Source organism: Balaenoptera physalus, assembly GCF_965194825.1.
Source record: "Balaenoptera physalus genome assembly, chromosome: 7".
Taxonomy (NCBI): domain Eukaryota; kingdom Metazoa; phylum Chordata; class Mammalia; order Artiodactyla; family Balaenopteridae; genus Balaenoptera; species Balaenoptera physalus.
This window is the reverse complement of record NC_138886.1, coordinates 65,825,407-65,838,248: the sequence shown is the minus strand read 5'-3', so window position 1 is coordinate 65,838,248 and position 12,842 is coordinate 65,825,407. Positions and strand designations below refer to the sequence as shown.

The 12,842-nt window shown below is 42.6% G+C and overlaps 1 protein-coding gene across 23 annotated transcripts in view; it reads left to right on the top strand.

Annotated features, from left to right (window-relative positions):
* BNC2 (basonuclin zinc finger protein 2) overlaps nucleotides 1-11,741 on the top strand; it is a 430,833-nt gene extending 419,092 nt beyond the window's left edge. For 17 of the 23 annotated variants that reach the window (XM_082468017.1, XM_082468006.1, XM_082467999.1 and 14 more), the window contains one exon: nucleotides 180-11,741. In XM_082468017.1, the coding sequence (XP_082324143.1) occupies nucleotides 180-840 (661 nt within the window). In that variant the 3' untranslated portion in view covers nucleotides 841-11,741. The remainder of the gene's footprint in view (nucleotides 1-179) is intronic. The other 6 variants (XM_082468012.1, XM_082468008.1, XM_082468014.1 and 3 more) reach the window with 5 other exon arrangements.
* Nucleotides 11,742-12,842: the final 1,101 nt, after the last annotated feature.

Here is a 12,842-nt window from a genome sequence, read left to right as displayed (position 1 = left end):
TTACTCCCAAATCCTGAGGCTGTGGGGAAATGTTTGCTTTTACAGGGGTGTCATTAGCAATGAATGTGCTTATGTGGTGCCTAGTGGAAGCTGAATCCATTTTAAAATGCTCTCCTTTTTCTCACCCTCCCCACTCCCTGTACACCTACCCCCCCCCCCCTTCCCTCTTGTTTTCCTAGACACAGTGCCAACATCAATCTCCATCGTAAACTGTTGACCAAAGAACTCGATGACATGGGCCTGGACTCATCGCAGCCCTCCCTTAGCAAGGACCTCCGGGATGAATTTTTGATGAAGATCTATGGTGCCCAGCACCCCTTGGGGCTCGACGTCAGGGAAGACGCCTCCTCTCCCGCGGGGACAGAAGACTCCCACCTGAACGGGTACGGGAGGGGCATGGCGGAGGACTACATGGTCCTGGACCTGAGCACCACCTCCAGCCTCCAGTCCAGCAGCAGCATCCATTCCTCCAGAGAATCCGACGCAGGCAGCGACGAGGGGATTCTCCTGGATGACATCGACGGGGCGAGTGACAGCGGGGAGTCGGCGCACAAGGCCGAGGTCCCCACCCTCGCTGGCAGCCTCGGGGCTGACGTTTCAGGATCTCTGATGTTCAACAGCTTGTCCGGGAGCAATGGTGGGATCATGTGCAACATTTGCCACAAGATGTACAGCAACAAGGGGACCCTGCGAGTGCACTACAAAACCGTGCATTTGCGAGAAATGCACAAGTGCAAAGTCCCCGGTTGCAATATGATGTTCTCCTCTGTGCGAAGCCGGAATCGGCACAGTCAGAACCCTAATCTCCACAAAAACATTCCCTTCACTTCAGTAGATTAGTCTCAGAAAGGACACTACAAATGCCAGCTCTCACCAGATGGCCTACGTATTTGAACTGCCATAGTCAGTGTGTGCTTGTGTACTTGGGATGGTGTGTGTGTATATGTGTGTGTGTATACACATGTATGCCTCTGTGTCTACATATATATATATACACACACACGTTTTCTTTTCTTTAGATACAAAAAGATAAACACTAGGTGCTTTTGAAGTTTTTTTCTCTTTTTCCTTTATAGGTCGGATCTTTCATTGGGGGGTGAAAACAAAGTACCCTTTAAACACATATACACACATACACACATAAAAGCGTGCAACTAGCCCAAATTTTGACAGAATAATAATTCTTGGTCCTCTCCAAAGAGACAATTTGTTGTGCCCATGACTGTTGCCTGCGAAAAAATAAAAGGGAGAAAAAAAAAGAAACAAAAAAGGAACTCCTTATAGTTGTCTTTTGTGAACTTTAAGGTTTTGAGAGAATCTTCAATTAAAGCATGGCAGATTCACCTGTAAATATTTAGCCTTGAGAGGCCAATGATGTAAAACAGTTGTATTGATGGTTGTTTAACTCTTTTGTTTAATTTTTACAGTTACATCAGCTGTTAGATATACAGGAAAAAAAATAGTTTGCTGGCTAGCTCTATTCATTTATGTTAGCATTAATGCACATTTTTTAAGGAAAAAAAAAAAACATGGTCTTGTTTTTACTACCTGCTAGATATAGTGATAAAGAGGTGCTGGCATGCCTTACAGCACAGATCTGATTTTTTAAAATGTCCTGTACTAGTACATAAATCCAGTCATGCACTTTTTTTCATACACTACAAGGGGATGTGTAATATCCATGCTTCTTTTTTATCCTTAAACTATTGCCATACTTCAAGTAAGTGTCTTTTTAAAAAAATTCACTTGTATAAAAATGGTCTGGTCAGTATAGGGCACAAATGCCAAACAAAAGTATTAGTGTTAACACAAAACTGCCAACTTTGCACAAGTTTCCAGAAAAGAAAATACAATTAGTCACTCAACATAACCACAGGCCAATTTGTCGGCCACCAGAAAACCGCTTTAGAAAAAAACACTTGGTGATTCAAGTGCCGAATGTTATTACAATCAACACTGCAACCTTCTTGCTTATATGTTAAGTTACATAAAAGGAAAACAAAATTATGTGGTGTGAAACAGCTAAGGCATTTATTCTTTAGAGGCTGGATAATATTTCAGGATACAAAAGCCCAAATTACTCACTATGGAACAAAGCTGAATACAGTAAAAGAGTCGAGCACTCATTCGCAAGGACCTAACCCTTAATCCTTTAAAAAGAAAAAGTCTGAACTCGGTGGGTCTGTTGTGTGGCTATGTAATTTACTGCACGTTCTGCAGTAGTACTCTGATTCAGGCTGGTTTGATAGACAAAATCAAAGACCTTTTAACAGTGGCAGCAGCAGTACTTGGAAGCTTTGCAAACATGTGCTGAACTTGAACTAAGCAACACTCCTTTCTGAAAAGCCAGAAGAAGGGGGTTTAAAATAGGATCTCTCACTGTTTAGTGTTTTGTGCTTCCCCACACGATTTGTCAGAGAGAAATGAAAGCAAGCCTGAAACCAAGCAATCGAGAGTGAGAAAGAGGAGGGGAGAGGATTCTCCAAACCTTTTCTGTTGTGTTTTGTTTTGTTTCCGATGTTTACACATGTTGCCTGAGCTGGTTTACCACATCAGCTGCCTCGGCTACCACAACATACTGACTAAATGATGATATTTACTCAAGTTCAGTCTGCAGCCAAAACCATTAGGGTGTGAGTTGCAGACTGTGTTTTGTTGTCTTTTTTTTTTTTTTAAGTGGAGGGGGGAAATAAAGATAAACAAGGAATATTTTTTGTCAAACAGTACACAGTAATTTAAAGAGAATGTATTTCTTTTCTGCATTTAAGGGCCTCAAACATTTCTCTCAGCAGTCTAAAAGTTAGAAATACCCCCTTTGTCTTAACTTTTAATGTTATTTCCATTTTTCATATGTTTTGTGATTTTTTTTCTAGGTTCACATCAGCATTCACTTCCGTTAAATTTGCCAAAGGAAACTGTTAACATGTTTCTCTTTTTATTATTCCTGTAGGATTTATCGTACCTCACAGTATTTATTGTTTCCAAAAATAAGCATCATTAGTTGAGGATTCAGTATTTTTCTTTGTGAAGATTTCACAAATGATAGATTCTTAAAGATAAGCTAGATGTGTCTAGGGGCTTTATCTTTTCATCTCCTTCAGAGCATGCTATGGGGTTCATTTAATTCTTCATTTGTTCTACAGTGAGGAGAGACCAAAAGTATTTGCAGTACAAAAGAAATTATATCAGACACTATGTCTGTTAAATGACAAATGTTTACGGTTAAAAAAGCTGAGGAATTAGTGCTAACCGTTTTTGTTTTCTTGTACCTTTGAATTCCCCAAAGTCTTAATTGCTTTATTTTGGTGTTGTGTTAAATTGAATAGACAGAGATGTTTTCCTTTGTTTGTTTTATACCATATAAGACTCTGTACAGTATGTTTGTGAAAGACTGAACTAGAATAATGAAAGTTTGTTTGCAAACATTTTGGTTCTCTTAGCGTTCTCTGTGTTGCTGCTCTTGCCCTATTATTCCAAATGATTCGCTTCCAAAAGAGTGGAAAAAAAATATTTTTTGGTATCCCACCAAAAGATTATGGAAACACTAGCTTTGGGAGTGTGCGTAGACTAAATGACACTTTGTTTTATGAAAATAACAAATTTTCAGCCATTTTTAACAGTTACACTCTAGGTTGAAATATTAGAACTCATCTTGTACAAAAATCAGTGTTTACTCTGTTTAATTTAATGTCAACTAAAAGGTCAAAGAGCCCTAATGAGTGAATTACATAGCTGTCAGCAGGTCACAGCAAACGAACCAGGCTTAGAACAAATGTTTGTTACTTGCCACAAACCAGGCTAGTGTGGCTAGCCAGTTAGAACAAGCCCAGGAGTAACAAGATTCTCAAGGTAGACGTTCCCTTGCTCAGAGCATGAATGTGTTCACCTGCCTTTTGCTGGAGAAATGGCAGTGAGTCCTGGACAACTTGCCCTTTTTTAAGTCTCTCCCCTTTGCTACTATTGTGCCTCAGGTGCCCACATGTTATGGTGGCCTTCTAAGTGGGTGTATAACATTTTCCAATTTAAAGCCTATTTGCTTAAAAGGGACAGGGGGAGTGGACGGAAGTGGTCCGTAAGATGGAGAATCATGAAATGTACATTTCTTTTAGTCCCCCAGTGTTGCTTGTTCTTGGGTGTGTGCCTGAGTGCACTGTTTGGACTTAACTCTAAATCTAGTTAAGATGGTGATCTCAAGGCTTATTTGCAAACGGGAAGGATAAAGAGATCAGCATTTTAATCACTGAGCCCTTCATCTTTGCCCACTCATACTCATTTCTTTTTTCATAGGAGTTTCCTATTGTGAAACAGGTTCTGTTCAGCTGCCTCCATTCTATGCCAGCTGAAAAAGGAATAGGGATGCAGTTTTTTTATCCAAGCAGCCTTTTCCCATTTGATTTTAACCAGCATTTTGTCACAGGTACAAAATTGGGCAGTATTATTAACGTGCATGTTTGCTAGGTGGTGTTGAAATGTACTGTTTTGATCATTTTAAACTATGTGTTTGTAAATATCAGAAAGGCTTAGTCTGCTTTAGGGAGTATTTGTGTGTTATGGAGGCGGACGACACAGAGCAAGAATAGATAATTTGGTTTTAAAAATGTGATAAAAAGCGGGACATTCTTTGTTCTGCTATTAATTGTATCGAAATAAGTCAATGCATTTCAGATCTTAGTCCAGCTGCCCAGTTCAGCCTGATGCCTTTTAAAGGTTTCAAAGTGTTAATGTTTTCCTTCTCAAGGTGACAGACATCTTTTGAAATTGTTTTTAGCACAATGGCGCCACTGTCCTTGTAGTGTAATTTCTTTGGTCATGAATTTCCAGGCCCTTCCAGTAAGAGAAAGGCACTTCACTGGTTAACAGCCTGTTAGTATATACATTGCTCTTAAAAAAAAAAAAGCAAGCTTTGAATATATCAAGAATGGGCTGGCTATTCCAGAGGCATTCTCCTCATTTTACTCAGGGGAAACCATGCGCTAGGTTCCCACCAAATAAAAAGTGACCTTTTGTTCCCCTTCCTCTGTACACACCCCTGACGTGTGCCAAGCAAATAAGAACGGGGGCCCTTGGCAATTAAAACAGAAAGAAGCCAGTAATCAGATTGAGATGGACATGCTGCTAACTGCCAACAGTTGACCTGAGCAGTCCTAACTTGCACTTGGTCTTTAGCGCTGGGTTAGATTGACTAACAGAGTGAATAAAGCTCAGCCCTCGTAAGACACGCTCCATCTGCTGTCATCAGAAACAGATCATCCGGAAGAAACCTTCTCTGATCCTGTGGACACACTCCTTTTCTTGAACTTTTCAAAATTATGACAAATTTCAGGGTTTTTAAAAATCACTTATATTCCCCCGAACTTGGACTATTTAGAGGATTTTGCTTTTCCCTCTCATTCTTTGTCTAATGGGAGGGGTCTGAATGAGTACGGAGGGCAATAAAAGGCAGGTGCCAAAGAGAATGGAGGGGATCACAGTTTTTTAAAGCAGAGTGAGGGCTATTAAGTAGAGGATTCGTACCTGCCCTGGCTTGAAGGTAACTAGAAAAGAAAACAGTGAAGGCACTGAAACGGTCACGAGAAAAGTCTGGTGCAGCTCAGCCTAGCAGCCAGTGAGAGCACATCGATGCAGTGCCCCCCACGACCAGGTGCATCACTGAACCCCAGTCTGAGGAGGGAGGAAGGAAGAAAGGAAGGCTGCTGCCTGGAATAGCTCAAGTCCCTTTCAGATCACGGGAGCCAGCTAGGGCAGTTGTGGAGGGGGTGTTCTTTCTTTCTTTTTTTTGGAGTGGGAAGTGATGCTAGAGTCCCTTAGGGAACAAAAAGATCCATTGGGTCAACTAGGTCCTAGAAAAGTCCAATGGTCAAACCAAGCTCTAGTTGTGACAAGTGGAGTTGAAGGGCATGGTAGCCAGCACGGATCTGTTCTTTCTCCATCATTACTGTGGCTTGCCCCCGTAGCCGTGGTTGTAATGCTATGTGGCTAAAGATCTCTTGATCAAAATGTGAGCTCATTCACCTTTCTACGAAGCATAAGAGTAACTTTTCTGTTTTCACATTTTCCCTCCAAGCTGAACTGTGTGTGGTAGGTAGCCTTGCTTATGTTAGCGTTAAGGCCATATCTGCTCTGTCCTATAGTTGGAGAGTTGCTCACTGTAAACATTAATTTTCCATTAGTATTATGTAAATCCAGCTGTAAAACTGACTAGTGAATTAACCTAACATCACTCTTGCCCAGACACCCATCCTTTCCTGTGTCCTCCCATTATCCTCATTCTTCCCACATTTTGCACAAAAATTATGTTTATGGTCATTCGGCAATAACTGGACATCAAATAGTGTCTTTTTGGCATTTGTTGAAAAATCCAAATGCTTAATAACGGGGTTTAAAAAAAAAGCTAAGCATTTTTACAAGTACACTGAATTGGATCAGCATTATTGTTCATTATAATGCTATATATTTTTTTGAAGTAACGTACTATAGTTGTCATAAAACTATCTTTATTCTTCTCCTCTGAAGTGCTGTAAATTCATTTGACCTTTACTGCAAAAAAAAAAAAAAAAATCTTTTCTATATAGTGTATCAAGACAAGGCTCAGTTTGTAACAAATAGTGGACGGTTACAAAACAGGAAGGGAAAAAGCCAGGCTGAGCAGCGAGAAGCTTCAGTTCAATTTCACCTCATATCTTTCTAATAACTTACTTGTCACTTTATTACCTTCCAGTAATGTGAACGCTGCTGACAAGACTGTCACACTAACAGCAGACAACACCCTCTCTGCTTCAGCTCCAGCTCTCCTGGCTACTTATTGCGCTGGCCCTGAAGGGACACAAACTAATAGTGTGCTTTCCAGTTCAGCACTTGGCCATCAAATATAAAAGGATGCGTAATTGCCTGTTTATCCCTTGTGAAGGGGAAATTGAGTACAAGGGCTAGGCTTTCCCACTGAGTTCCCTGATGTACACATATTCACACTCTCTCTCTTGCTCTCTCTCTCCCCCCCTCCCCCTTCTCCTCCCAGCACATGAGCATGTACACACACCCACTAAACTGTATCTTTGGTAAGCCCAAAGCTGCCTCAAGGTGCCCTCTCCAGCTATTAAGTAGACAGTAACAAGACTACTTCTTAAGGGTCGGTAGAGACATGCTGACTTTGATGGCATTCTTTGAGTCTTTGGAAACTTAAGTATTGCAATTCCAAGTCCATGCATTTCGGGAGTACTGGGTGTGGCCCTAAAATTACAGCACAGTTTCTGCAAGTCAGTGACAAAAGTGGTATTAGATCGCCCCATATTCTGTAAGGAAAGCATTAAAATGTTTTTCCTCCCCTTCAAAAAGTGCACGTGTTGTAACAAATTGGTTGTGCGTGATGGTAAAAAAAAAAAAAAAAAAAAAAAATTTTTTTTTTTAGTTTTGACACCCAACTGTTAGTCTAAATGAACACGTGTCTTGCCATGAGAACCTCCAAATCCATAGTGTAACAAGACAAATTCACCTTTGTTTTGTTTAATCGCACGGACAATCTGAAAAAAATAATAAGGCACGGGGACTTTGACTTGAATCACTAAAACAGAGACCACCCGATACGTAAAAGTAAATTCTCCACTTTGGGAAAATTTTGGTAAGTACAAGCGCATGAGCTTTACGAAATCAAGTGACTAGGGGACAAAAGGTACAAAGGAAGATCACGTGAAAGTGTTATCTTCCCAAACACCTTGAGCCTAAATAGCATGTAGGTATTGGCTGCTATTTTTGTATATTAAACTACTTAAAGGATGGTAAAAGGTGGCTAGTTGGTGGCTAAATGAAGTGCAAGATCTCTGTGTGCATCTTCCTTGGGGAACTAGGGGACTCCATGCTTCCTTCTAACCCTCCAGCAGCAGGTCTGTTAGAAGCTGATGACCGCCCCCCCCCCTCACCCGGCACAACCCGGCTTTGAACAGTCACATTTCAAATCTATTTGTCAGCCAAATAAGATACAGGTGGGTGTCATCTTTGATACAAACTTCTGGAAAGAGAAAAGTGGCAGATTTAGAGATAGACGACTTACCAGGTCTGTGTTGACAAACCCGTGCTAAAATAATTGCATTAACCAGGGTGAAGACTGGGAAGAAAAGCACTTTGAGTAAGGATTCTTGGGGTCAGAGAAAAAGCAGTTGATGTTTTTTTAAGTTCCCCCAGTATGTATATATTACAATCATTTAGCAAACATCTTAAGAGAATCTTAATTAAAAATTCAGCTGCCAAAATTGCACAGATTCTGCTAACTAATATGAGCTTTCCCCCACCCTTTAAATAACAGGGATGCTTAAGGACAGTTCTGATTATTTTAATGTGTTTTTAGCTTCCTTTTTTTGAAAGACTCCTTGAAGGGAAGGAAGAGCAGAAAAAGGTATTTTAACAAGAATGGAGAGAAGTAGATAGTATAAAACTATATTTCTTGAAGAGAGACTATCTTAAGCGTTATACCAAGACTTGATAAGGCTTCCTGTTGCCAAATGTGATGCTGAAATAATGCACAAGTAAGATGGCAAATCGATCCATTATGAACCGGCTCTGCCCACTTCTGTTTCGGAATGCAAGGATTGAGAGGTGACTCGGGGCGGGGGGGACCCTGGATGTGTGAGAGAGCTCCACTCATCTGGCCCTGGAAACGCTTTCCACAAGAAGGGGAGAAAAGCCCAGCCCTCTTGGTAGTCCCCGGCTGCAAGGAGAGCTGACCTGGCACTGTTTCCACAGGAGCCAGGCTGCCCGTCCGAAATTTCCATGCTAGGCGGCAAAGCATCCCCCTGCCCTGCCTGTGAATCAGTGCCATGGCCATGAGAAGCGTTGATTCATGAGGTATGATGCTCTTGACTCCCAGACAACGTGCTGAGTTAGTAGGTTCACTTGAGATGCATAAACCAAGGTTGAATTTTCTTTTTTCATCTAGTACTCAATTTGGAGCATTTTGCATGTCTTTGTACAGAGTAATCCATCCCTCTCATTGCCCATCTTAATCTCCCCTGACTTTTCCATTATCTTTCCACTCCTGCCCTTTCTTCTTCTGATCTCACCCACCCCTTAAAAAAATTCTTTTCTGAAGCAAGAAGGTAGAACACTCCCTCTCTCACCCGGATTTTGCTGGCTTTGGAAACATGTGTGTGTTCTACCCTGTCCAGGGTTTACATAACGTGGATTAAGTGAATGAGATGTTCTAGCATTATATATTAAGCTTATATGACTAAGATTTATAATATATGGTGCTCTCACTTTCCTGTGCAAACTTTGGTTCAGCTGCCCTGCAGAAAAGTCTTACCTTTTTCCTACCAGTGCCAGTATGAACAAGGGCAGGATTGCTAAACGTGGGTATCTGGAGGTCTGAGGGGTGAGGGAAGGCGGAGAAACCAGGAGAAGACTTTGGTCTGAGGCCTCCCTGGGCCTTTCCTCAAAGGTGGAGGCGAGTCGGGGCTTCAGGAAAGAAAGCTCTCCGTTCTCTACTGCTTATCAGGGACTAGGCCTTTTAGAACGAGCAAGATCCCTCACCTGGTTGAGAGAACGCCTAACTTTCTTATTCACCCCAAACCCACCGGTGTGTCTCGCTAACAAAAACATTTGACTCAACCTGCCTATTTGACAGCAAAATTGGCCAAAGGGAATTGAAATCATCTTAAGGAAAAGAATTTTCTCCAAGATATGTCCTCTCCCTCCTCCCAGAGTTTGGGGGTTTATGCTTTTTTCGTTTCTCTTCTCCTCTGCATCAAACCAGCCTCTCTGCTCAGCCTGCCACAGAACCAAAGTTTGCACTACAAAAGGCAGCAGCACCAAGGGACGGGGACAGCTTGCATCACCCTGATCTGATCATTGTGACGTCAGTAGCTTCGTAAATACTGTATGTACCTTGAACAAGGGTTTCGTTTTTGTTTCGTTTTTGGTTTTGCTTTTCGGTTTGTTTTTATTAGTAGTCTGAGGGAATTAAAAGTTTTTATTTGCTATTTCTTTTGTTGTATTTTCTGTACTATAACTGTCTACAGTATGTCTTTTGCATAAAATGCATAAGGGTTTGGGGATGTAAATGGAATTTTATTCATATTTTGTCCAAATACCTCTTGTAATTTGTATCAAAATTCTTGTACAATTTTTATATTAAAGATTTATCAGTCACTGATCTCTTCTTACCTGCTTGATTTGAAGAAACCTCAACAAACTCCAAGAGACCTCTATAAAACACACCTAGAAACACTTCAGCCCACATCATGACTCACCCTTATTTAAGCCCCCTTGTTGGATAACCCAGTCTTCATTTTGGACTGAATTATGGTATTCCTGAATTCACTTCTTATCAAACTCATCTCTTGCTCAGATGGCAAAGCTGAGTCAGAGCTACAGAGATCCTAGCCAGTCCCGATGGAACCCAGCAAACACTGACTGAGTCTTTTCTCACTAAAGCTATCCCTTTGGGGATGCTTTTCCAGTGTCTCTCAAGGATTTCTTTTTCCCAAAGCCTTGGCACAAGCTCTTTTAAGGAAAGGAAGACCTTAGGTATCTTTGCCCCTTGGCTTTCTGCAAATATCTTCCACCTTGACCCTGTGAAATCTGTGGACAGCAGCCGACAGAATGATGACTATATATATATATTTTTCATGCTAGATACTTGTGTTTCAGTTTATATTCTCTTGACAGTGGTTTTCTGCAGACTGAGCTTGTTATCATCTAGAAATAAAACTAGCAGATGGAAAGATGTTATCATCTAGAAATAAAACTAGCAGATGACATCTCCTGTCATACTGCTTGAGGCCAATGGGAAGAGGCATATAGGGTGCTTCTGACTCAGCAACTGTTTCATATTACCCCACCTTTTAAACCAATTCTAGCTAAACATTAGGCTAACCCAGACTATAACTTCTGCTGGAGTCTCCCTTCCAATGTAGCATTTCCTGTTCTCCGTCCCTGGAGCCACACTTATCCGAGCCTCCCCAGCTTGTACCACCCCCTTCTCCCATTTCCTCTGGCCTCTGACCCAGAGAAACAAGCTACCCAGACTCTCTAGCAACCCCCTTGGCCCCAGGCCTCTGGCCAGCAAGGGACTGGACAGGCTGCTTGTACCTGTCTGGCTGTCATCAGACCCACAGAAAGGAACTGTCCAGCCAGCTTCAGGTACCACTGACTGAGGGTCCCTCTCAAGGTAGCAAAGGTGCCGACCACCAAGCATTGACGGCGAGCGGGGGGAGCGCCCCCCCCGATTTCCTCTGAGCACCCACAGACGGTTTCTGGGGTGAGAGCGAAGAAATGAAAGGTGAAACAATTTGGGGGAAGTCAGCCTCCACTGAGGCATGTGGTTATTAAATGTCACGGATGTGTTAACGCACCCCTACAGGGAATCCAAGCATAATTATGATCTTTTCATCAGTCATAACACGTCTGTAATTGGCAAGAATCCTCCCTCAAACAGCTCCTTCTTCTTTAAAAAAAAAAAATTGGGGCTTCCCTGGTGGCGCAGTGGTTGAGAGTCTGCCTGCCAATGCAGGGGACGCGGGTTCGAGCCCTGGTCTGGGAAGATCCCACATGCCACGGAGCGACTAGGCCCGTGAGCCACAATTACTGAGCCTGCGCGTCTGGAGCCTGTGCTCCGCAAGAAGAGAGGCCGCGACGGTGAGAGGCCCGCGCACCGCGATGAAGAGTGGCCCCCGCTTGCCACAACTAGAGAAAGCCCTCGCACAGAAACGAAGACCCAACACAGCCATAAATAAAAATAAATAAATAAAAATTTTTTAAAAAAAGGCTTAGTAACTGGACGCTGGGCAACAGGAAAAAAAAATTGTTTTAAATGTTACTAAATGGTGGAAATCCTCCTTTTTAGCGAAGAGGCACCCATGAATTCAACTCTTGGCACAAAGCTAATCAGAGCCGCCTGGGTTGCGGCCAGTTGCTCTTCTGAGCCACTGGAAGACTTGCCGTCTGCTAGTCTGCCCCGTGTCAGTTGACAGTATGACAGTAGATTAAGTGCTACTAATTTAATAAAGCTGCTCTGAGGATGGAGCCGATCTATCAATGAAGACCAGAGATGATCTCATGGCTGGGGGCTCGGGAGGGGCAGCTGAGAATATCGAATTGCCTCAAGTAATACTGGGGGGAAATCTATCGATCCTCTGTAAGGTGCAGTTATTTTTAGTCACCTGACTCTCAGGCACCCAATCATTACCCATATTCATCAGAGACATATAATGAACAGAGGTATTGATTAGCAGGGGTAGCTGAAGAGATTTCCCAACAGTGCTAGTTCACATCGATAGGTCTCCAATGGGAATACAAGCCATGCAGCCCTAGAACATAACTTACTCTGTTCTAGGTCCTTCCATCGATTTTATTTTGGGGGGAGAGGGGGAAGGAGGGAGGGACAGTCTTGCACACAGTGGTGCTGCCTTGACCTTTCCCTAAAACCTTCCTTGAAAAAAAGAAAACCAACGCACTACAACAGTCAACAAGTACGCAGCCCTGCTCCAAGTTGCCCGCTTCTCTCCAGGCTGGCTGTCCTACCTCATCTCTGATTGCCGTGTGTGTTACCTTGATTTATAGAGACGTGCTCGAAGCTGGGACGTGCCAGTCAGAGCTCAGAGCCATCAGGCAGACGAAGCCTTTTCCCTCCCCTAAAGATCAACATATGGCTTCAGGAAATTATCGTGTTAGGCTAATTGCACCAAGTTGGCATGGTAGGAGCGTAATGAGTCCCGGTTTCAGCACACTGACCCCAAACCCAGTGATGCCAGCGCAGAGTAACTTTCCAAGCATTTTGCCTCATGGCAGGAAACCTCATTGAGCTGCTGTTTGCAAAAGGCATTTGGTTCCATTTCTAGCGTGCGCCCTGATCC